At 38.3% G+C, this 24337-nt stretch overlaps 1 protein-coding gene across 6 annotated transcripts in view; it reads right to left on the bottom strand.

The window, feature by feature from the left end:
- GTF2I (general transcription factor IIi) overlaps nt 1-24337 on the bottom strand; it is a 109889-nt gene that overhangs the window by 35384 nt on the left and 50168 nt on the right. Inside the window, exons 10-14 of one of the 6 annotated variants that reach the window (XM_047779899.1) lie at nt 18557-18616; nt 16128-16184; nt 14177-14239; nt 4729-4839; nt 2551-2616 (exon numbers count right to left, since the gene is read on the bottom strand). In XM_047779899.1, the coding sequence (XP_047635855.1) occupies nt 2551-2616; nt 4729-4839; nt 14177-14239; nt 16128-16184; nt 18557-18616 (357 nt within the window). The remainder of the gene's footprint in view (nt 1-2550; nt 2617-4728; nt 4840-14176; nt 14240-16127; nt 16185-18556; nt 18617-24337) is intronic. The other 5 variants (XM_047779900.1, XM_047779902.1, XM_047779903.1 and 2 more) reach the window with 5 other exon arrangements.

The following is a 24337-nucleotide window of genomic DNA, read 5'->3' as shown; positions in this document are numbered from 1 at the left end:
GTTTTAAAATGTTTGTGCCACAAGAGCAGATGACACGGGAAAGCACAAAAAAGAAAACCCTGTAATACTAAAACACTGTTCAACGTGGGTGACCGGACACGCTAGAGGGTGTTTGGAAATAGGAATTTCATAAAAGATTTTCTAAAGCATCAGTTTACATTCACCTACAACACAAGCACATTTTTAGGTAGCATTTAAAAAGCACACAGTAAACTTTTCAATACCAAGTAAAACAATGCCAATTTTTCTTTGACTGCATGGCAAACACATAACAATACTCCTTCACAGTCGTCGCGTGCCCATGATCGACGCAGCCCAAGCCCAGGCGTATAAACTGCTTTCCAGCGAGGTGAGGAGCAGCACGGGGGCTGCCGACATCGCCAAAGAGGTCCCAAAGCAAAAGGGACTACGGGGACCTCCCTCAGGCCCCGCTCCCTCAGGAAGCGCCCCTCAGAAGAGTTCCACTCTTTGGCTGGTACTTTATGTTAACTTTTAATTACTAAACATTAATCTCTGTACTAAAGTTTCAAATGCACCATATCACACATTAATTCTGAGATAGATTTAATTTCCTTTGTTGACATATATTTGAAAATCATTTTCACACATAACAATGAAATATCTTCCTGAAGGCAATTACCATAAAGATGCTTTGAAAGTGTAAAATGTGAATATTGTTATTATAATCTCATGATTAGTCAACATTCTCTTAATACAAATTAATCAAATACATCACCAATGCAACAGAAGTAAAACAGGGAATTTCCACTGTGGCGCAGCAGAAACGAATCCGACTAGTATCCATGGGGTTGTGGGTTAGACCCCCGGCATCCCTGGGAGGGAGTCCGGCACTGCCCTGAGCTGTGGTGTAGGTTGCAGATGTGGCTCGGATCCCACATGGCTGTGGTTGTGGTGTGGTGTGGGCCAGAGGCTACCGTTCCAATTTGACCCCTAGCCTGGGACCCTCCATATGCCACGAGTTTGGCCCTTAAAAAAAGAAAAAGTAAAATGTACTTCTGCCTTTCTTTCTGAGAAGCACTGATGCTGATAAAATTGATGTGAAAAATAAATTACTTTTACTCATAATAGTACTAAATTAAATATATAATGTCAAAAACATAAACAGCAAGCATTTATTATGCTTTCACACTCCAGGTATTGTAGGAAGCCCTTCACAAGCACAAGCTCATGTCTCATCAAACCTTCGCAATAGGCCTACAGTTCTGTAGGTCTAGGCCTTTCCCTAGTGAGGAGAGCACGGCTCTGAGAGAATAAAGAGACACGGCCAGGCAGTCTGTCCCCACAGCCCGTAATCTTAGCACCACGATCTACTGTTTCCAGGTACAACATGTTATGAGTTTTGCTTTGAAATGGTCCACTTAAAGTCACCTGCAAAAGACTCTGACTACTGAGAAGTGGGAAAAATACAAAGAGAACCTTAAGGAAATAACTGAAAACATAAAAGGAAAAGTTACTGAATTCCTCATTAAATTTACTCTAACTTTATATCTTCACTGAGGGGTAAGTTATCATCTATGAGCGAAAACCATTTGTTTCAAGCTTATTAACATAAATAATTCCGGAGTTCCCGTCGTGGTGCAGTGGTTAACGAATCAGACTAGGAACCACGAGGTTGCAGGTTCGATCCTTGGCCCTTCTCAGTGGGTTAAGGGTCCGGTGTTGCTGTGAGCTGTGGTGTAGGTTGCAGATGCGGCTCGGATCCCGCGTTGCTGTGGCTCTGGTGTAGGCCGGTGGCTACAGCTCCAATTTGACCCCTAGCCTGGGAACCTCCATATGCCGTGGGAATGGCCCTAGAAAAGGCAAAAAGACCAAAAATAATAATAATAATAATAATAATTAATTTAATTAATTAAATAAAATAAATAATCCCAATTTGGTTTATCATTTAAAAACGTCACTTCCAGAAATTTGGTGATGCAGGAGAGCACTAAAGAAATTATATTTTCAAGTTAAAAGTCAGTGTGTTAGACAATTTTACAGCTTGCCAGTTGTTTGCAAGGTAAAAACTTCTTGAAACAAAAAAAAAGGAAAACAGATATTTTTAAACCATTGCTATTTTTAGTTGAGCATTTGATATATACCATTGAGTGAGTGATACTGCATCTTTTTTCTTTGATCAATCACTATGTAAAGGAAGCTACAGGATAGAATACTAAAATAACAGGAAAAGAGGATTTAAGATCTAACAAACTCAGATATATATGTCAAGATAATAGGGAAAATGAGATGAACACTAGATTTAATACATCGGATTAAGAAAGATTATTGCTTAAGAAAATAATCTTCAATTAAATCTCCAAGACCTAAGATTTTACATTGAATATATATGTAAAACTCTCAAAGCTTTATATTAAATCGACAGACAAAATTTCTCACATTTGGACTGACACTATCCACCACATTTTCAGGGACAGATCTGTAAGGAGGCACAAACAGGTAGAATGAGACTTGCTCACATTAGATGAGCAGTATTTCCATTGTTAAAATGCACACGAACAAAATATTACAAGATTTTGAGGTCAGACTTACCATACTTTCTTTCAAACAGCTCTTCGACTTGTTTACGTAGATCAGTAATTCGAGCATTCCATTTCTCTGAAAATTGAGAGAAAGTTAAACCTCAGTGATAAATCCCTGTTTGGGGGCACTAATATGTTCTTAAGATGACCCAACATATAATCACTTATTTTCTACATAATATATCCTAATATTTAATAATCCACCTCTGTAATTTTTCTGCTTTCTGTAGCACTTCCTCTTTTTTTTTGTAGTTCTTAGAATTGCTACAATAAGAGATTGATTATAAGGCCTCGAGTATTTAAATTTTATTTTTAAAACACTTTAGGAGTTCCCTTGTGGCACAGAAGGTTAAGGATCCAGGGTTGTCAGTGCAGTGGCTTAAGTCGATGCTGTGGCTTGGGTTTGATCCCTGGCCCAGGAACTTCCACCTGCAGTCAAAAAGAAAAGAGAAAAAAGAAAAACAAACCCAAAAATCCCCCCCAAAAAAAGCCAAAAACAAAAAACCAAAGCACACGCTTCATACTGAGTACCTCTTTTTAGCCTTGAAAATTCTGAAAAACAAGAGGGGAGAAGATACTTGTCCAATTAAAGACAAAAAGTGGAAGCACAAAAGAGAGGTCTCAGAGATTGTTGAGGAACTCTTACACATATCTAAGTTGTATGGAAACAAAACTTTATATATAGCATACTTTATAGAACAGCATGCTAAAGAATATACATAAATTTACTAAATATATAAATTCATGTCTAGTAATCATGACTAAGACAAGTTAAAATATTTAAGTGCTATCTAAAAGATGCATAGAACTTGCGTTTCAGCTGTGGCTAAGGTGAGTTAAGGACCAACACTGTCTCTGTGAGGATGCAGGTTCGATCCCTGGCCTCACTCAGTGGGCTAATATTTGGTGTTGCTACAAGATGCAGCATATGTTGCAGATACGGGTCAGATCTGGTGCTGCTGGACCTGTGGCGTAGGCCTCAGCTGCAGCTCTGATTCAACCCCTGGCCTGAGAACTTCTATTGGCCACAGGCGTGGCTGTTAGATTAAAAATTATTTTTTAGGGAGTTCCCGTCGTGGCGCAGTGGTTAACGAATCCGACTAGGAACCATGAGGTTGCGGGTTCGGTCCCTGCCCTTGCTCAGTGGGTTAACGATCTGGCGTTGCCGTGAGCTGTGGTGTAGGTTGCAGTGGTGTAGGTTGCTGTGGCTCTGGTGTGGGCTGGTGGCTACAGCTCCGATTCGACCCCTAGCCTGGGAACCTCCATATGCCGCGGGAGCAGCCTAAGAAATAGCAACAACAACAACAAAAAGACAAAAAAAAATCATTTTTTAAATAAATATTTAGGAGTTCGTGCTGTGTCACAATGGGATCGTCTTGGGAGCACTGGGACATAGTTTATATCCGTGGCCCAGCACAGTGGATTAAGGATGGGGTGATGCCACAGCTTCGGCTTATGTTGCAACTACGACTAGGATCTGATCCCTGGCCTAGGAACTCAATATGCCACAGAGCAGCCAAAAAGGAAAAAAAATAATAAAAAACAAATACAAAACGTCAAAATTTTTTAAAATTTAAGAATAAATAAATAAAATTGTACAGAGCTAAAATATGGATCACAAACACAACCTGCCACTAATCGTTTACTTAGTCCCTTCAGAAGGCTGCATCGCCCACGGGGGTTTGGTTATACACTAGAGGCTGGTAGTTACACAAAGCAAGAAAAACTAAAATGACTAACACTGACACTGTTTCAAGTCTACTAATTACAATTCATAACCGAAGACACCGTGTCTTTTGCTCTGATACTCCCGAACCATGCAAAAGCTATGTCTGTGGAGTTACTTCAACCTGCCTGGATTTTCCTCAGGTTAAGGTTACAGATACCGCCTCCTACTCAAAGAAGGCTGTAACTCAGTAACATAAACAGTTTAAGATAAGGCGTTCCCGTCATGGCTCAGTGGTTACTGAACCAGACTGGCATCCATGATGATGCAGGTTCGACCCCTGGCCTCGCTCAGTGGGTTAAGGATCTGACGTTGCTGTGGCTGTGGTGAAGGCCGGTAGCTGTAGCTCCAATTCGACCCTTAGCTTGGGAACCTCCATATGCTGCAGGTGCAGCCCTTAAACAAACAAACAACAGACAAAAAGTTTAGACTAAAGAGGACTGTACTGAATTGAGAACCTACCGAAGTTGAACTCCCTCACTTTGCGTTTTCCAGCATTGGCAGGTTCTGTGACTGGCGGCTGGGGCGGTTCATTGCTCTTTGGTCTCTTGGTAGGTGGAGAGTAATCATCATCTTGAAAAAGAAAACGATCATCACTGGAGGAACAGTCTAAGTGAGTGACAGCCACCGCCTGTAAAACTCTCAACGTTCCAAAGACATGGGGGGATTTAAACACGGTAGGATCAGCCGCTGCTGTTTCCATACTGCCATTTCAGCACGTTTCTCCCCGTTACATGTCTAGGTTTCCTATTCTTTTGGGAGGTACTCAAGTAAATAATCCTCATTTTCCTTCGTCTCCTTTTTTCCATTTTTCAGTTTGAATTAATTTGAATTAAGTCATTATCAATTTCCCCTTCACCACACTCTCAGAGAGCTGTCTAGAATTATAGTGGATTTTAAATTTTTCAAGAAAAAGGTTTTAATGGAGACAGCTACCAACAACTATACAAATATGTAAGAGGGAGAAATTACAGCTTGAATGGAAAAATATTTAAGCTTATACAAAATTCAAGCATACACAAAGGAGGCTGAACAACTAGATGTCAAACGCTTTTAACAAACAGAACTAAAAGAAATAAGATCACAGTATTTGTGAAACGGGTTATTTGTTGATTTCATTCAAAACAAAAACTACATATGTACAATGTGAGCAATCAGATGTTTAAGCACAGAATGTAGACTACCCAAGACTTCTGTAGTAAGAGCTCATGCTAACATCTTTGTGGCGATGCCTATGACTCAACTCTGCTCACACGTCAACACATCTAGCGCTAGAATTAAGGACACAGGATCGAATAAGAAAAGCTATTCCTGTCATCTTCCATCCCCGAAAATATCAGATGGTACACTGCTAAGATTTTTGCTCAAACACTGCCTGCACATTATCAAAAAAGACCATTTTAAGAAATCTGTACTTAAATGTGGGATCAAGAAAACAATCACTGAGTGAAGGGCAAAAGTGGGAACAAAAGATACCATTCAAATGTAAGTAATTACCCTTTTTCAGTAGAATTCTCATTCTTATTTTATAGCTAAAGAGGATCAGAGACTGTTATGTGACTTAATCACATCACACCCTAGATAGTACAGCTGTCTAGGTTATGGGTAAAAGTTTTTTCAGTTAAACTAACAGGTTAACTCTCAAAAAATAACAAAAGGAGTACCTGCCATGGTGCAACAGGTTAAGAAGCTGACTGCAAACAGCTCAGGCCACTGCAAAGGTGGGGGTTCAAGCCCCAGCCCAGCACAGTGGTGTAAAGTATCTGGTGTTGCTTACACCTGTAGCTCAGGTTTCAATTCCTGGCCCAGGAGCTTCCATATGACATGGATGTGGCCATTTAGGAAGGAAGGAAGGAAGGAAGGAAGAAAGAAAGAAAGAAACCCAAATTCAGCCTAATACACAATTTTGCTTTGGACAGCATGGGTTTTAAATATACTTTGTACGTTAACTGAGGGAAAAACAGAAGCCTAAAATGCTTAAATCTCACTCAATCACACATCAGAGAACACAGTCATTGCTGCCCTTGTTCAATGACTGGGTTCTTCCTCTCCAGATTGTGCGGGCAGGCGGAAGGCTGGTTTCAGGACCACTGTGGGTACCAACCCCACGGATGCTCAAGTCACTTACATAAACAGGCATGTTATTCACATATAACCTTTGAATATCTTCCCTTATACTTTAAGTTATCTCTAGGCTACAATGTAAACGCACACAGTTGCTCGGCCTTTGGGAAGATCAACTTTTGCTTTCTGTTTTGGTTGCACCCAGAGCATGTGGAAGTTCCCAGGCCAGGGATCAAACCAGTGCCAACGGCAGTAATAACACAGGATCATTAACCTGCTAGGCTAGCAGGGAACTCCAAGTTTTGCTTTTGAGAATTTTCTAAAATTTTTGCTCAAATATTTTCAACCCACAGTTGGTTAAATCAGCAGAGGCTCAAATGCAGTATCAACAAATATTCTGGTAACCTGAAAGCATTTACTGACTAGCCTGACCAATAGAAGAAAGGTATCGACGTCACCAGTACCAGATTAGAACCCACTTTATGTGCTGGCAAATATAAAAACGATACTTTAGGGGATGCAATTTCAGGAAAAAGTTATATAAACAACTTAGGACACTACAGAAAACAATTTAAAAATAGCAAATTGCTAGTAAAATAAAACTTGACTATGTCATTGGGGCTCATAATTATTAAATTACTACAAGGATTATAAATGGTCAAAAGATTCTACAATAGGTTACTAGAGAATTAGATTCAAACTAACAAGATACATTTTGAAAACATATTAGGTTTCACTAATGTTTAGCTTTCAATTACGAAAACAGACTGAAAAAAGTCTGTCTTTTATAATCTGCAAAAGGATTTTTAGAAGAGTATTTTTATGCTAGTTTTGCAAAGGGTAAAATGAAATATACTCATTTCACCTATGAATATTATTAAAGCATTTTATTTTATTTTAGTCTTTTTAGGGCCACACCCATGGCATATGGAGGTTCCCAGGCTAGGAGTCGAATTGGAGCTATAGCCGCTGGCCTACACCACAGCCACAGCAATGAGAGACCTGAGTCCTGTCTGCGACATGGCAGTGCCAGATCCTTAACTCTGTGAGCAAGGCCGGGGATTGAACTCACATCCTCATGGATATTACTTGGGTTCCTTTTCCCTCTGAGCCACAATGGGAACTCCCAGTATTAGTGTTTCTTTAGAAACACTGAGCTGTGACCTTTAAAAGAAACGTATTTGGGGAGTTCCCACTGTGGTGCAGTGGGTTAAGGATCCAGCTGTTGCCACAGCCGTGGCTGGGATTTGATTCCTGGCCTGGGAAGTTCCATGTGCAACAGTACGGCAATAAATTAAAAAAAAGAAAGGAAAAGGTATTTTCCTGTTTGGCTAATGTCACCTAAGTATTTCTGTTAAGATTATCATTTAATCTCATTGTTATATAATCTCATTGTATTATATAAAATGAAAACTGAAAGAGTATAAAATAATAAAAAAAATAGAGCTTTAGGATGATAATGAAAAAGCAGTGCTCTCCTGGATTAACCTCAATTAGAATCAGAATGGTTTGAAATTGAGGCCAAAGACAAAGAGCAAGATAGCTTTTCTTTAGTGTCCAAGACCTCATTCCTTCAATGAAATTAACTTACGTTAAAACAAAGGCATTTAATAGTATAAACATTACATAAAAGTAACCTCATCAACCATAAGTAGAAAGGAGAAAATCTAGAAGAGTGTTGGGTTTTTTTTTTGTCTTTTTAGGGCTGCACCTGCGGCATATGGAGATTCCCAGGCTAGGGGTCAAATCGGAGCTACAGCTGCCGGCCCACATGACAGCCGCAGCAATGCTGGATCCGAGCCACCTCCTGTGACCTACACCACAGCTCAGGGCAACGAGGGATCCTTAACCCACTCATCGAGGCCAGGGATCGAACCCGAAATCTCATGGATCCTAGTCGGATTCGTCTCTGCTACGCCACAATGGGAACTCCCAGAAAAGTGTTTCTTAACAAGACAATAATTTAACAAAGATGATAAAATATTAAGAAGTGGTATCACATTTCTCTCCAGGGACAAATAATGAAGTTCAATGTGAACTAAATGAACTTAATTATTTATGGAAACACCACAATATTCTAGTAAAAAACTAACCTGTTTCATATATTATGACCTAATCTTAAGTGTCTCAATTCATACGAAACACAAAATTAAGAATAGCTACGAACTTAACCATACCTTCTATTTTTTTCCTCCACTCTTTGTGGCAAAAACTGATTTTGAAAGAATATGAGAAAATGTTACTCCTGCCCTCAAAATCCCTTTCATAGATGATCAGTTATTTCTCTGTGGCAGAAACCCATCTGCCTCTCATCGGTCCAGGTAGATGGTGTTTCAACCACTTTCATGTAAAAAGACAGGTATCTCTAGATGCTTCAAATTGAAGCCCAAACTAAAAATATTTACATCATCAAAACTAAAAGCTTATAGGGAATTCCCTGGTACTGCAGTGGTTAGGACTCAAAGCTTTCACCACTGCGGCCCAGGTTCAATCGCTGGTCTGGACATGAAGTGGACAAAAAAGAAAAACAGACAAAGAAGAAGAAAAAAGAAAAAGATCTAAAACCTTATAAAATGAATTTCAAGATATTTTAATGTGCAAAAACTGCTACTCAGTCAGGAATATGTCATCGCTATGTCTCAGGACTAAAAACAAGACTCCCACACACTGAAAAAAGGCAGCAAAGACCCTAACTCAAAACTCCTATTGAGAAAATTGTTTTCCTTTTTTCAATGTACTTACAAATATGCCTATAGATAATACAGACCTCAGAGCTAAACTGTGTTACTGAATCCATGTAATTTTTGATGAATGCATAAACAAGTATATAAAAACTTTTTTGATATTCTTCAAAATAATCAAATTGGTAATGTTTTACCAAATAATCCAACATCTATTCACAGTAGAAGAAAAGAAACAAAACAAACCAGGCAATGTTTCCTTTGAAATTACTCAGAGCCATTAATCACCGTACACATTTCAAATTAATGGATGGCACTTTTCACCCATGGATCTGCTCCTAACTCCTCCAAAAGTCTAATTCTTTTTTTTTTTTTTTTTGTCTTTTCAGGGCTACATCCATAGCATATGGAGGTTCCCAGGCTAGGGGTCGAATTGGAGCTGTAGCCACTGGCCTACACCACAGCCACAGCAATGCCGGATACAGATCTGAGCCGCATCTATGACCTATACCACAGTTCACAGCAACGATGGATCCTTAACCCACTGAGCGAGGCCAGGGATCGAACCTACATCCTCATGGATGCTAGTCAGATTCGTTTCTGCTGAGCCACAATGGGAACTCCCAAAAGTCTAATTTTTACAAAATAATTGGATGCTCAACAAATGATGTTTGTTAGCCTCTACAGAATTAAAAACACAAAATATTCGAATGATAACTTAATTGCAGAAACTCTAGGAACACTTAAGTAACTTGTAAAAGATAAGCATAAACAACTGTCTTATAAGCATAAGACACACAGCAAAGCCTATTGTTCTATCTTCAGAAATACCCAGACTTCAATCGCTCCTTATCCGTACTACCGCCATATAGTTCTAAAGCACCGCCCTCTCTGCGCCAGCTAAGTGCAATAGCTTTGCTTCTATTATGGCCTGTTCTCAGTCTTTAGAGCAGCTCTGTTTCTTCAAAAAGGAGGACAGAACTTGAAGTTTCCACCGCAGAGCAAGGGGATCAGGGGCTTCTCTGCAGCACCAGGACACAGGTTTGACCCCTGGCCCAGCACAGTCAAATAAAAGATCCAGTGTTGCCACAGCTGCAACTGTGGCTCAGATCTGATCCCTGGCCCCAGGCCCAGAAATTCCATATGCCTCAGGGTGGCCAAAAAAGAAGAAGAAAGACAGAATTTATCACTGCTTTATACAAAACCCTTCAATGGACTTGCCTATCGTGTTCACTCCTAAATCCTTAGTACCCAGTAGCGTCCCCAGCACATACAAGGTTCTTTTAAAAAGAACTATTATAAAAGAATAGGGTTTTTTTCTTCCTTTTTTGGCTGCCTGGCAGCTTTCGGAGTTCCTGGACCAGGGATCAGATCCGAGCCGCAGTGGTGACCTAGCAGCAATGCCAGATCCTTACAGACTGTGCCTGGCCAGGGAGCGAACCCATTGTGCCACAGCGGGAACTCCTGAATAGCAGTTCTTAATCATGCCTTGCAGCCAAATTTATGAATGGCCTTAGCATAAAAAAAGATACCGTCAGAGGATGAAATCCAACTACTGGAGCTCTAAAGCAGTATTATCCGAAGTGTAATCCACATGCTGTATATGGTATTGTGAGTCAAATTCGGGCAGAATTGCAGTCCTGTGTGTAAACATTTATGTATATTTTTAATTTTATTTAGGAAAGAAAATTTAAGAGTTCAAAAAAAGTTTTACCTGAGATATAAAATTAACCTTCTTAATCTATTTAAAATGAAATGAAAGATGAAATAAATGTTAAGAAATGATAGGGAAACAATGCCTTAAATGTGAACTGCACTACAAGGAGGCCTTTTTTTTAAAGGAAAACACTTTCCATTATTGACACACCCATGACAGTGAGACAACCAACAATTCTGAGGTAAGATTTTCTCTGCACTTATCAAAGGTATGCATATGACAAAAACATGACAACGATCCGACTTTACCCCAAAATGTAGTCACGAGGTTTAGGAAGTTAAGGCACACACAGGAATATCACTCTAAGGGGCCCCTCTCAGACCCAGTCACAAAAGTTACACACGTGCACCACCGACTCCAATCAAGAACAAGCGGATCATCACAGATGCAGAGCACACCTCGGCTCAACAGACCGTTTCCTGCACTGACCTAATAGATTAGACCCTTTATAACCTCGCATAACTGCAAATAAAGGTATCAAGGTTAGGAGTTCCCATTGTGGCTCAGTGGTAATGAACCTGACTAGCATCCACGAGGACATAGCATTGAGCCCCGGCTCTCTCCAGTGCATTAAGGATTTTGCATGGCCATGAACTGCGGTGTAGGTCTCAGGCTCCGCTCGGATCTGGCATTGCTATGGCTGTGGTGTAGGCTCCAGCTGCAGCTCCCAAGCAACCCCTAGCCTGGGCACTTCCATATGCCACAGGTGTGGCCCTAATATTAAAAAACAAACAAACAAACCAAAAAAACGACATCAGGGTTAAAGTATTATGGGAAGTCAGAAGTTCCCTAGTGATTAGAACTCAGTGCCTTCACTGTTGTGCCTCAGGTTCGATCCCTGAGCTGGGAAGTGAAATCGCACATCAAGCTACTATACTCTGTGGGCAAAAAAAAAAAAAAAAAAAAAGTATTATTGTGGAAAATCTTACAAACTTTCTTGATGACCAAGTTCTTTTCTTTTCTCTTTCATAAAATTTTGGGATATGCAGAAAGATACAACAGGATAAACGACAAGTCACCCCCTGCTAAAGTAAGCAGGATTATCTTATTTCCTTCCAAGCACAAGAATTTTCCTAAACAAAACTACCATAGTTCTCTAGATAGGCTTTTCTTTTTAAAGGTGCCTTGTTCATGAAAGGCAGTCTTTTGTCAGATCTCACATTAAAAAAAAAAAAAAAAATTGGAGTTCCTGCTGTGGTGCAGCAGAAACGAATCCGACTAGTATCCATGAGGATGCAGGTTTGATTCTTGGCCTCGCTCAATACGTTAAGGATCCAGTGTTGCTGTGAGCTGTGGTGTAGGCCAGCAACCGTAGCTCCGATTTGACCACTAGCCTGGGAACCTCCATATGCCATGGGTGTGGCCCTAAAAAGAAAACAAAAAACAAAAAACAAAAAACAAAACTCCACATCATTTCAATTCCTATTCCTACCATTTTGCAATTTTTCCAGAAAAACAAACAATATACTTATCAAAAAGAAGTGTATGTGAATTCTCATTTGACCTTTCTTGTTAGTATCAGATTTACACATTTTGCCTTCCTTAACCTAAGGATAAAACATAAGTAGCAACTTAATTAGAGTTGGTATATAGTTTATTCATGAACACATATCCCATGGAAAATGCTACCCTGAAAAGTAATTACTTTTCACAGACCTGGTATTTCATTGGTCTTCTGAACATAAAAGAAGCAGCCTAAGGAGCCGAATCTTACTTGTTGACAAACTTGGATGATAAATCCGACTTTTGGTACTATGCCTTAGTTTAAAAGAAATGGGATTTATCACTCTCTCCCAAGAGTGAAAGCTGGAAAAGACTGACATGTTTCAGGCTTATAAGCAATTTATTTCATTATTATGTTGACATGTCTTTAAAGATCTCATGCTATTAAAAGCACAGTATTTATTTTCTAAATAATTCTAGTAGAGCCTTTATCTGCCTTAAGATTTGATAAATCAAGGTAGTTATTAGTCCTATTTAAAAGTTTTGTGCTAATAGTTTTAATCATCATCTATTTTTCTTATCTCTAAGAGGAAGGACAAAGTTTATAACCTAAATGTTAATTAACAATAATTACAGATTAATTAGGATCAATTATAAATGAGTGTATATAATATATTTATAAATTTCCTTCTCACAGTTAATGAATTTTATAATTTAAAAACAGACTCAATTATTAAATGCTAGGCTAGAAACAACTCAAAGTTGTTTTTAGGTTAGTAGAATTATGTTAATGATAAAACAGGTATGTTAAATAAATTAGCACATACAAAATATGAGGAAATTTCTGGTATTGGGTGAAAACTTCCAGTCAACTTACAATTTAGAAGCAATGAAGACAAACATTTTGAGTAGTTTAAAAGTAGCCAAACACCATAAATAACCAAGCAGACACCAGTAGGAAATAGGTAACAATGACTTAAAAAAAATGCAAAAAAAAAGGACAGAGATAGCAAACCAAGAAAGGTTATGCAGCAGTTAAAAAAATAATAATGAAGTACCAAGATTTGAAGTTACAAGGAAAAAAATGAGAAATGTGATATATGCGTATTTGAATTGTTTGTTAAAACACTGTATGCTGCAAACATCTATGTATGTTTGCAAAACTAAATATATATGTGTGGGTATATAAACATCAAATTATTTTTAAGGGTATACATTTCCCACTAAATATAGGGACTTTGGAGCAGGGAGTTGTAGAAATAAAAACTTTTCTTTTTCCCTTAGAAAAGAATTACTGTGAAAGGAAAAAATGTATAGTGTGAGAGAACTAAAAAGGAAAAAAAACCAATACATATTTAATAATGCTTAAGTATGAAGCATGATCCTGTTAGTAGTAATATGAGCTGAATCTTTAAATACTTCAGAACAAACTGCTTCCTCGACATTCAAGTACTTACTATCTCTGACAGCAACAAAAACAAAACAGGCTTGAAGCAACTGTAACGATAGGCGGAAATGAGCTTATTTCTGCAGCTGCTGCTTCCGAAGTTCTGAAGGACAAGCTATGCGCTGGCCTCGGAGGGCATTCTGGGGGGGGGAGCTCACTTGAGAAAGGGACTGAACTATAGACACTTTCTCCTCCCCGTTCCTGCAGGAGACACCAGAGAGTCAGGGCTGCACAGAGGTCTCTTCTGCCACAACCCGGGAGCAGGCTGCAACGTGTGTCTGTGTGTGCGCCCAGCCCGGTCAGAGCCTCCGTTTACCGCTCTCCTGCCGAGGCTGGCGCAGCGCTGCCCTCAGGGCTCACTCTCTCGTCTAAGCCCCCAGCACTGGGCGTGCGGGTGGGAGGCCGGCTGCTTTGGTCACACACACACATATATGCTGCCGTCTTTTCTCACAAGTTTCCTTAAAAAATGAATGAAATGCATACTTAGCAATGGGAATGTGACAAGTAGTTTTATGACCAGAAGTAAACCTTTGGAATCAAGGCTTTTAGATGACTAACCTTCAATAGTCACCTCAACTTCGGGGTCCTCACTTGTTTCTGAAGGGACATGTTGAGTAGAATCTTGAAAAAAATAAAATTCTAAAATGACATTCATTATAAAGCACTTTCTATTATGTTCCAACATTTTACTGACTTGATATTCCAAAAGCAGCCTATTACAAAACTTTACTGGCATTTTAATTCGTCTCATACTTATTAAATTAAAATCTGACCCCTTCAATTATAAATAGGGATGAGAGAAAACAAAAAGGAGAGAAACTCTGGAAAACTATCAGACAATTCCAAGTTACCTGCATGAATGGACTCAAAACACTTGTACTTTTAGAGAAATAAGATTATAATGAAGCCGTTCTTATTTTCCTTCCGTAACTAGAAGATGCTAGGAGAAAAACAAAGGCTTTCTTTTTTCATTCTTCTTTTAAACTATTTCTCTTCTTCTTTCATAAATGCTAGAAGTGGTTTATATCGTTAAATGAAACCACGGTCAATTTTTTGCAGTGGGGACTTTCATACCAAGAAAGTGACTATAACAAATGGACACAGGACTATCCCCTAACTTTATATGTAATATACTTTACAAAATTAAATATTTAATATTTGTGTTACTACACAAAACAAAGGTACATCAGAATGTTAGTGCTGGAAGCTCAGCTAGAGAGTCTCTTCATCAACTCTCTTCATTTTGCAAAGGTTGAAAGATTAATTGATTTGCCAAAGATTATATTTATTTGTTAGTACAGAAATAAAGACCAGAACCCAAGTTCAATTCAACTCTACCAACAATAAAATTTCCTCAAAAACAAAGCAGTTCAAAGCCTGATATCTAATTCACATTGCCTGATGAACCCCTGGTACCATTTGTCTTGTAAATACTGCCTGTCCAAAACAGAGGCTTTTGTTACAGAGGAAATATCTAATTACCTCCACACAGTAAAATAAAAGAAAAAAAGTTAATCTACACAATCACCTATTTTTTAAAAATCTCAAAAAGAAATGCAAAATATTATTTAAAATGAGCATTTCAATTTTTCTGAAAGAACTGCATTCCAATTAGAATACCCTAATTCTAAAACTGAATTTGGAAAAATCAGCCAAGATTCCAGGGACCTTCAGAACTTCTTCCACTTGAAGAGGATAAAAGATTAAATTACTCATCTAAAAAAATAAAATAAAATAAGCAAACATAAGGAATAAAAAGGTGCAGCACAGACGCCCTTTTTATTCTTAGAAAAAAAAATAAACAGCATGACCAGTTTACATGAGAAATAATAAATAATTCTAAAACAAGATTTGGTGACTTTACCAGTTATTTTCCTTGGGAGAAACCTACAAAAATTCTTTTGGACTATCTAAAAGATGTAGAAATAGGAAGCCATCTGCGTAGTTAGGAATTTAACTCAAGGTTCCAATAACTAAAAAAGCTGTACCACAGAGGTGAATACTCGTTCATTCCTACAACCAAAGGAGGATGGCTGGCTGGAAGAGAAAGCAGTCCTCGGGGGTGGCTGTGGGTATAAAAATGAGCAGGTAACCTTCCTTCATTAATCTTATGTAGGATCTATTACCCTACTTCAAAAAATGGTGGCATTGAACAGTATTTTTAAAATTAAATACGAACATAGCCAGTAATAATTTTAAGTATCAAAACGATCCTTTCTTAAAAAAGATTTTAAATATGGCTCAAGACGACCAAGAAAAAATGGGCAGCATTTTGCATCAGGACGAGTTTTACTCACCACTTCAGTTTTCATCCCCATGTGCCTTATTATTCAGTACAATGAAAGAGGTATATTACATCTTAGGACTAAAACAAAAAAAACCTTGTGTCTAATAAGGCATACCATAACAATCGTTTTCTATTTCCAAATATGGTGTTTTAAGGATAACATTCTCGAAAGTACAGAACATAATATAAATAGAGCCAAGTAGAAATCCCTGTATTTCTAACCTTCTGCTGGTACTTCCATTTCTGCTCCTTCATTGCCCTCTGAAGAATGATGGCTTCCTAAAAAGAAAATAAACCATATATAATAACCAATAAAGACTTAAATGGAAAGAAGAGAAACTAGGTATCAATGCAAATAATGACATGAATACAAACTGATTCTTTAACTTCTAAGCAGTTAATTCAATGTCACTTAATTCAGAAAAAAACATGTACTACTTCTTTATGGAAGCTCAAAAATTATTTTAACATGTAAATATACAGAGTAAACCTAAGCAGATTTGGGGACTTAATATCAGTTACTGTAACTACGCAATATAATTACTGATGTTGAGAAATAGAACAATACTTTTCAAAGTGCCATGCTCATCTGTCAATGACGCACACACAAAAACACACATCAGAGTAAATTCTTTCTTTGCCCACAGACTCTATCAAGTCTAGATAAACAAGTTCTGGTTTGGCTGTGAAATGTTTCCTGCTTTCCATTTTTACTATGGTGGAAGCTATGGAAACTCAACCCCCATTATTTAATCAAAAGTTGTACTTAAAGGAAACTTGTAAGTTAAAACTTAAGATACTACCTTTAGTCTCAAAAGCATTTTAATTCAGGTAATATAATCTGCCTGCTTCTAAAAACTGGAACATAAAGCAATGTATCAGGTTAGGCAGTCACAAGGTAAAACAGGCTCAACCTACTAGAGCAGAAGCTTTACTTGTAAACAGGAAAGATGTAATCTAAAACCCTAGAGAGCCAATTAAGTAAGTGCCCAAACTGCCCCCAAAATATTCATCCTCTGTCCTTAAGTGTCTGAGCAACCAACTTTGAAAACATCGAAAAATCACTGCCTCTGAGTATAAACAGAAGTTTATGACCTATAAGTAAGAGTAAGTCACAAAGGGGTAAGGAAGCAAAATCAGGTCTGTTGTCATCCACTGATGACTATACTATACTAAAGGTACAAGCCCGAGATACTGGTTTTAAATACATTTCACCTTGATTTTGTTTTTAGCCAGATCCAGGGCATATGGAAATTTCCAGGCCAGGGACCACATTGGAGCCTCAGCTGTGATCTACGCCACACCTGCGGCAACACCAGACCCTTACCCACTGCACCCGGAACTGGGATCAAACCAATGGAGCCACAGAAACAAGGCCGGATCTTAACCCACTGCGCCAAAGCAATCACTCCTTATCTTGATCTTTAAAGAGCACTGACTGTAGTTTCAAAAGCTGTCATTCAGTGCCTAGAACTTGAATTGAAAGTGCCAGGTTAAGATCCAATATATTTGATTTTCAGTACCTGACTTTATGATGCTATAAATTATCTCGGGATTCTTTTCCACTTATTTCAATTTTGAAAACTCACCTGAGCTCAAAATACTACATAAACCTATAAATTTATAGCTATGAATTATTCTTTAACTTCTTCATATACTTTCTCAACACATAGCCCTCTCCCCCGTTAAGGATTAAATTCAAATTTATGGAGCAGTGGGCTCTTGAACGGTAATGCCGAAGCAAATAAAAATGTGAGGTCAAAACAATGAAGAGCAGAAGAGGCCAGTACTTAAAAAGACTAGGTAAGAGTAAGAACAATAAGGTGACTGTTCCACCTGGTCAGCACATTACAAGAGTGTTTGTAAACAATGGTTCTACATGTTCTTTTAAAATATGAAATAAGCAACCACGTTTACGTTAAAAGCAGAGCTAGGAGCTCCCGCTATGGTGCAACAGGATCAGCAGTGTCTTGGGAGCACTGGGATGCGAGTTCGATCCCTGGCCCGGCACAGTGAGTTAAGGATCCAGCATTGCTACAGCTGCGGCTTACTTTGCAACTGCAGCTCGGATCTGATCCCCGGCCTGGGAGCTCCATGTGCTGCGGGGTGGCACAAAAAAACAAAAAAAGGAAAGCTCAAGAAAATAAATCTTATGTGCTAAAAGCTAGAACAGACAGAAGTGAAAGCCATCATTAATAGCCTGTGATCATCAAAGACACTATACAGAAATTCCCAAAAAAGGCATTAAATCAATAAACTTAGGGATTTACAAGTGATATCTTACAATCTTTCTAAAAATGAAGTATCAACATGACCTTATTTTTACATTACTAACTATGCAATATAAGCCTTATTTCTGACTATTCTGAGATAAGGTATAAATGTGTACTTTACCTTAAATATGAAAGTGTGTCATGTACCCATTTCGAGATTCATTACTAGATTCACAAAAGGGAAAATCGGTTTTGAAAAATTGTTGCTTGTGAAGTTCATTTATGTTTTTATTAAAAAAAAAGGCCAATACATTTCTTTTTCCTTTTCCACTTAGAAAAGTAATAATACAGATATAAATACTATAACACATTCTGTCCAATATAAAGAAACATTAAATAAAAAAAGCAGGTGGGAAAATGGAAGTGAGAAAGTTATACCTTGCAAAGACTTCGAAAGGGGGAGTTTGTCATCAACATCATCAGTTTCAGAAGGGCCTGCTTGGGGATACAAAGATAAGACTTCAAAAGTAATCCCCAAAATATATTTTGGGTCACTTCAGCAAACAAATTTGGGTGAGAGATATGGAAGAATACAGCCTTTTCATGAACCAAAAAAAGGCAAAAAAAAAACTGACAAAATGAGTGGTGCCAATTTATGGTCTTAGTGAATGGAAAAAGTATGTTCAGACAAAGTCATATATAGACAGTCAAAAGAAATTTTGAAAAATGACTAGACATGAAGTGAATGAAATGGTATGTCTAAAATGGTGGATATGGGTTTTTTAAACAGTAAAATGTTCATAACAGCAAACTGCAACTTTTACTTCATACAGATTATAAGTGTAGGTATATCTTCCAAGGTGCATTTGTTTCTTCTGTGACAAATATTTGCTTAATATTTTATTTTACTAAAGAAAGATGCAAAATCAAATTCTTATATCTTCCTTAGAATCTCTAAAATCATGCAATTAAACTACCAATAAAGCTTAAATCACCACTGAAATACAAACATGACAAACTAACAATTCAGAAACCCCCTTCACAGCAGATCCATATATATTTAAATCATTTAACATGGGTTTTCCCAATTATTAACATATAGAATATTTGGAGTTAATTAAACATTCACAAAATGCTATAGAGGTTTTGACAACACACTTGCATTTATTTATCAAGATTTTAGAAGTTCCTGTCCTGGCGCAGTGGTTAACAAATCCAACTAGGTTGAGGGTTTGATCCCTGGCCTTGCTCAGTGGGTTAAGGATCCGGCGTTGCCATGAGGTGTAGGTTCCAGACGCGACTCAGATCCTGAGTTGCTGTGGCTCTGGCATAGGCCAGCGGCTACATCTCCGATTAGACCCCTAGCCTGGGAACCTCCATATGCCGTGGGAAGAGGCCCTAGAAAAGGCAAAAAGACAAAAAGATTTTAGTGAAAATAATAGATTTAAGAGAGAATAAAAATCGTGTTTTCTTTTTTTTAAATTTTTTATTTTATTTATTTATTTTTAGGGCCACATCTGCAGCATATGAAGGTTCCCAGGCTAGGGGTCCAGTAAGAGCTGTAGCTGCCAGCCTATGCCAGGGCCACAGCAATGCGGATACTTAATCTACTGAGCAAAGCCAGGGATTGAACTGCAACCTCATGGTTCCTAGTCGGATTCATTAACCACTGAGTCATGACAGAACTCCCAAAAGTCAATTTTTGTCAAGACTCATATTTTGTAAATAAACAATTATTTGGCTAGGTACAGAGATCCTGGTACACACCAATTACCTTACGTCTGTCTATAAACTGCAGAGTTCAAATACGCCACCGTTTATAAACAGTCAACATTTGTTAAAATCTCCCACATGACTGCATTTATAAATTTATCACAACTGCATCAATTCTTAACTTCTACCTTGTTTGTTGTTGCTTTTTTTTTTTTTTTTTTTTTTTTAGGGCTGCACCTGTGGCATTCAGAGCTACAGCTGCTGGCCTACACCACAGCAACATCAGATTCGAGCTGCCTCTGCAACCTACACCACAGCTCACGACAACGCCGGATCCTTAACCCACTGAGCAAGGGCAGGGATGGAACCCGCCCCCTCAGGGTTCCTAGTCGGATTCATTTCCCATTTCCACTGTGCCACGACATGAATGCCTCTTTATTTCTACTTTTGAGGCTACGTTCTTAGGTATATACAAATCAATGATTATCTGATCAACTCAATGACTTAGCATATAAACGATAGAGTCTTATCCCCTTTTTGAGCTAAGCCTAAGACACACAGAGGTTCCAAGGCCAGGCATTGAATAAGGAAGTTTCTGGGCCACGGATTGAATCCCTGCCTCCACGGTGACCCAGCCAATGTAGTCAGATTCTTAACCTATTGCACCACAGCTCGAACTTCAGTCTTACTCTTTATACTTGTTACTTCTTTCTTTTTTGGCCTCAAATTAATGTTACTAAACTTGGTTTCAATTGGTTACTATTTGCCCAGCACACCTTCATGTACCGCCCTCCTGCTAAATTATCTACACTGTTTAATTTCACCCAGGTACTCTTTCATGGCACATTACTTAGGTTTTATTCATCCTGAGATGGACAACACACTTCACCCTCACACTCGACACCAGTCACCGTAGACAAATCACACTTTCCCAGTGCTCACATCCGAGCACCTCTGAGGAAAATGGACAGGCACACAGAGATGTGTCCAAGCCTATTTCGGAATACCAAAAGTTTTGGAAGAAAACAAAAATGATTTTAAGAGGAAAAATGGACAAATGAACTGCAGTGTGATCACACACTAACTACCACCATGATAAAGCATGCGTGTGACAAAATAGGTAAATCTTGAAAATCTGTTTGTTTTTATGGCCACATCTGAGGCCTACAGAAGTTACCAGGGCAGGGACTGAATCTGAGCTGAAGCTTCGACCTAATGCCGTAACTGCAGCAACACCAGATCCTTCAACCCACTGCACCAGGCCAGGGATCAAACCCATGCCTCCACAGCACCCCAAGCTGCTGTAGCCAGATTCTTAACTCACTGCACCACAGCAGGAACTCCTGCTGTACTGATTAACGACACACAAGAACATACATGAAACAACATACACATTATACCATTTGTGTCAAGCTTAAAAACTGAGACAATATCCAAGCATAAAATGTACTGCATGGACACACATACAAAGGCACTGCTGTGGGAATATATATGCTTTTAAAGTATAAAATCATTATCAGGAAGGATAACCTCAATTTTCAAAATGGTTAACTCAGGAGGAATAGAGAAAAAATTAGGAACTGGGTAGACCTAAAGAAGGGTGTCACCATGTTACCTAAGTGAACATGTTATATATCATGTAAGATTTGATAAACTTGGGCAAATGTACGTGTCTGTAGGCTTTAAACATTTTATGTTTTAAAGGCAAGAAATACTGCCAACTATCTGAATCTATGCATTCAAAATGGCAGATTTATCCAATCATGGACCAAAAATACTTAGAACCAAAAAAAATTCCAGAAAGTTCCCAAATGTAACTTGAATTTGTAGCATTTACACTATGTTAAATATTTAAGTAATCTAAAGACAATTTATCTAACATATGGGGAGGATATTCGTAAGTTATATGCAAATACTACACCATTTTATATAACATTTTTGATTGTCTGTGGGTTTTGATACTGGGGGAGGTGGGTGTTGGTTGGGGGAAAGCCCTGAAACCAGCCCCCTGCGGATACTGAAGGTGACTGTATAACACGGCAATGCAAATAGACAATCTATGTCTATGTACACGTAACAATATGCCTCAAAAATTTTATGACTGATAGAAGTCTGATATAAACAGAAGCTTCTCAAGCTTAGCAATATTGACATTTGGATCAAATAGTTTATTGCTAAGCTTGAGAAGCCCTGAGCTAGAATGACCAATAAAAATCAAAAATAAAAAAAACAAGTACATAAATCAATAACTAAATGACTGACCTCACAAACATTAAAAAAAGAAAACAAGTCAAAGTAGACAAATTCCTTAAGATACAAACCACCAGCACTCAATCAAGAAGAAACAGATACACTAATAGAATGACCTGTAACTATTAAAAGAAACTTTAAAAAGTAGAGAAACAGTGGAAATGAATCTGACTAGCATCCTTGAGGACACAGGTTTGATTCCTGGCTTCACTCAATGGGTTAAGGATCCGGCGTTATGGTGAGCTGTGGTGTAGGTCACAGACATGGCTCAGATCCCGAATTGCTATGGCTGTGGCGCAGGCCGGCAGCTTTAACTCCGATTCGACCCCTAACCTGGAAACCTCCATGTGCTGTGGGTACAGCCCTAAAATCACAAAAGACAATAAGAGGGGAGGGGGAACAAGAGTTCCTGCTGTGCTGGGTGGGTTAAGAAGCCAACATAGTGTCCATGAGGATGTGGATTCGATCCTTGGCCTTGCTCAGTGGGTTAGGTACCCAGCAGTGCCACAAGCTGCTGTGTAGGTCACAGATGAGGCTCAGATCCAGCATTGCTGTGGCTGTGGCACGAGCCTGGGAACTTCCATTTGCCACAGGCGTGGTCATAAAAAGGGAAAAAAAAAAAAAAAAACTTCCATTAGAGAAACCTCAAGGTCCAGGTGTCTTCATTGATACATCTGACCAAAACTACATCATGATGGAGTACGATTGATTCTACAAAAAAATAGATTACTTCCCAAATCACTTAAGACAGTACTACCAAAACCAAATAAAGGCATGTACAAGAAAATTCTGACTAATAACTCTTAAGAATATTCAACGACATATAAAAAGAATATTATTCCCGATCAACATTTGAAAATTAATGCTGATGACCATTCCATTTTAACAGACTAAACAAAATAATACAGTCATTTCAAGAGACACAAAAGAGGCCTTTCACAAAATTCATCCTCTAGTCCCCATTTGGCAAATTCTGAACTGAAGAAAATTTCTTCAATCTGATGAAGGGCATCTACAAAAAACCCACACCTATCATAGAGAAAAAGAAAACAGTTTTCCTTCTAAAACTGTGAACAAGGTATGGAAGCCTACTCACACTATTACTCAACATAGCACTAGGAGGGCCAAGCTGCAACTAACACAAGAAAACTAAAGTGAAGAAATAATACTGTCTACTTAGAAAATCCAAAATATTTTTCCAAAGAGTTGCTGTATGAGTAATGAATTTTAACGTGGTCACAAGATACAAGATCAGTATATAAAATTCAAATGTAGTTCCAAGATATTAGGAAGGAATATTACTTAGAGGGTGAACCTGTAAAAGAACAGTATACCATTTATAACAACGCTGAAAAACACTCAGTACTTAAGATATAAACCTTATGCAATAAGTACAAGATCTGTATACTGAAAACAAAGCACTGATTAAAGTAATCAAGGAAGAGCTCAACAGATATGCTCATGAATTGGAAGATTCAATGTTAAAATTTTCAACCTAGGAGTTTCCGTCGTGGCTTAGTGGAAACAAATCTTACTAGTATCCATGAGGAGGGAGGTTCAATCCCTGGCCTTGCTCAGTGGGTTAAGAATCCAGCGTTGCCTGTGAGCTGAGGTGTAGGTCGCAGACACGGCTCAGATCTGGTGTTGCTGTGGCTATGGTGTAGGCTGGCAGCTACAGCTCTGATTCGACCCCTAGCCTGGGAACTTCCATATGCCAGAGGCGCAGCCCTAAAAGACCAAAAAGAAAAAAAAAAAAAATTTCAACCTAAATTATAATCTCCATCAAAATCCCCACAAGGTTTTTTGAACGAATCAATTTTTTAAATTTATAATGAAAAGGAGCTAAAATAGGCAAAATAATATTGAAAAAGAAGAACAATTCTGGTGGACTGACAATCTGATTTTAAGACATACTATATAAACTATAATACTCAAGACAATGTAATTTTGACAAAAGGATATACATAGAGATCAGAATAACAAAATGTACCCAAGAAAACGGACAGATGTAAAGGTAATGCAATAGCACAAGACCAGTCGAAAACAAAAGGTGCTGGAGAAACCTGATATCCATACATGTAAGTTTGAACACGGCGTTTTGCACACTACACAAAAATTAGGTCTAAATCAATCACATACCTAAATGTAAAACTATAAAAACTTTTACACAACAGAGAAGAAAAGTCTTTGTGATGTTGGGTCCAGCCAAGATTCTTAGCTATAAAACTTACGCACAATTGATACAAGGGGAAAAAA

The sequence above is a fragment of the Phacochoerus africanus genome, chromosome 5, assembly GCF_016906955.1.
Source record: "Phacochoerus africanus isolate WHEZ1 chromosome 5, ROS_Pafr_v1, whole genome shotgun sequence".
In the NCBI taxonomy this organism is placed as follows: Eukaryota; Metazoa; Chordata; class Mammalia; order Artiodactyla; family Suidae; genus Phacochoerus; species Phacochoerus africanus.
This window is presented reverse-complemented; position numbering and strand designations above follow the sequence as displayed.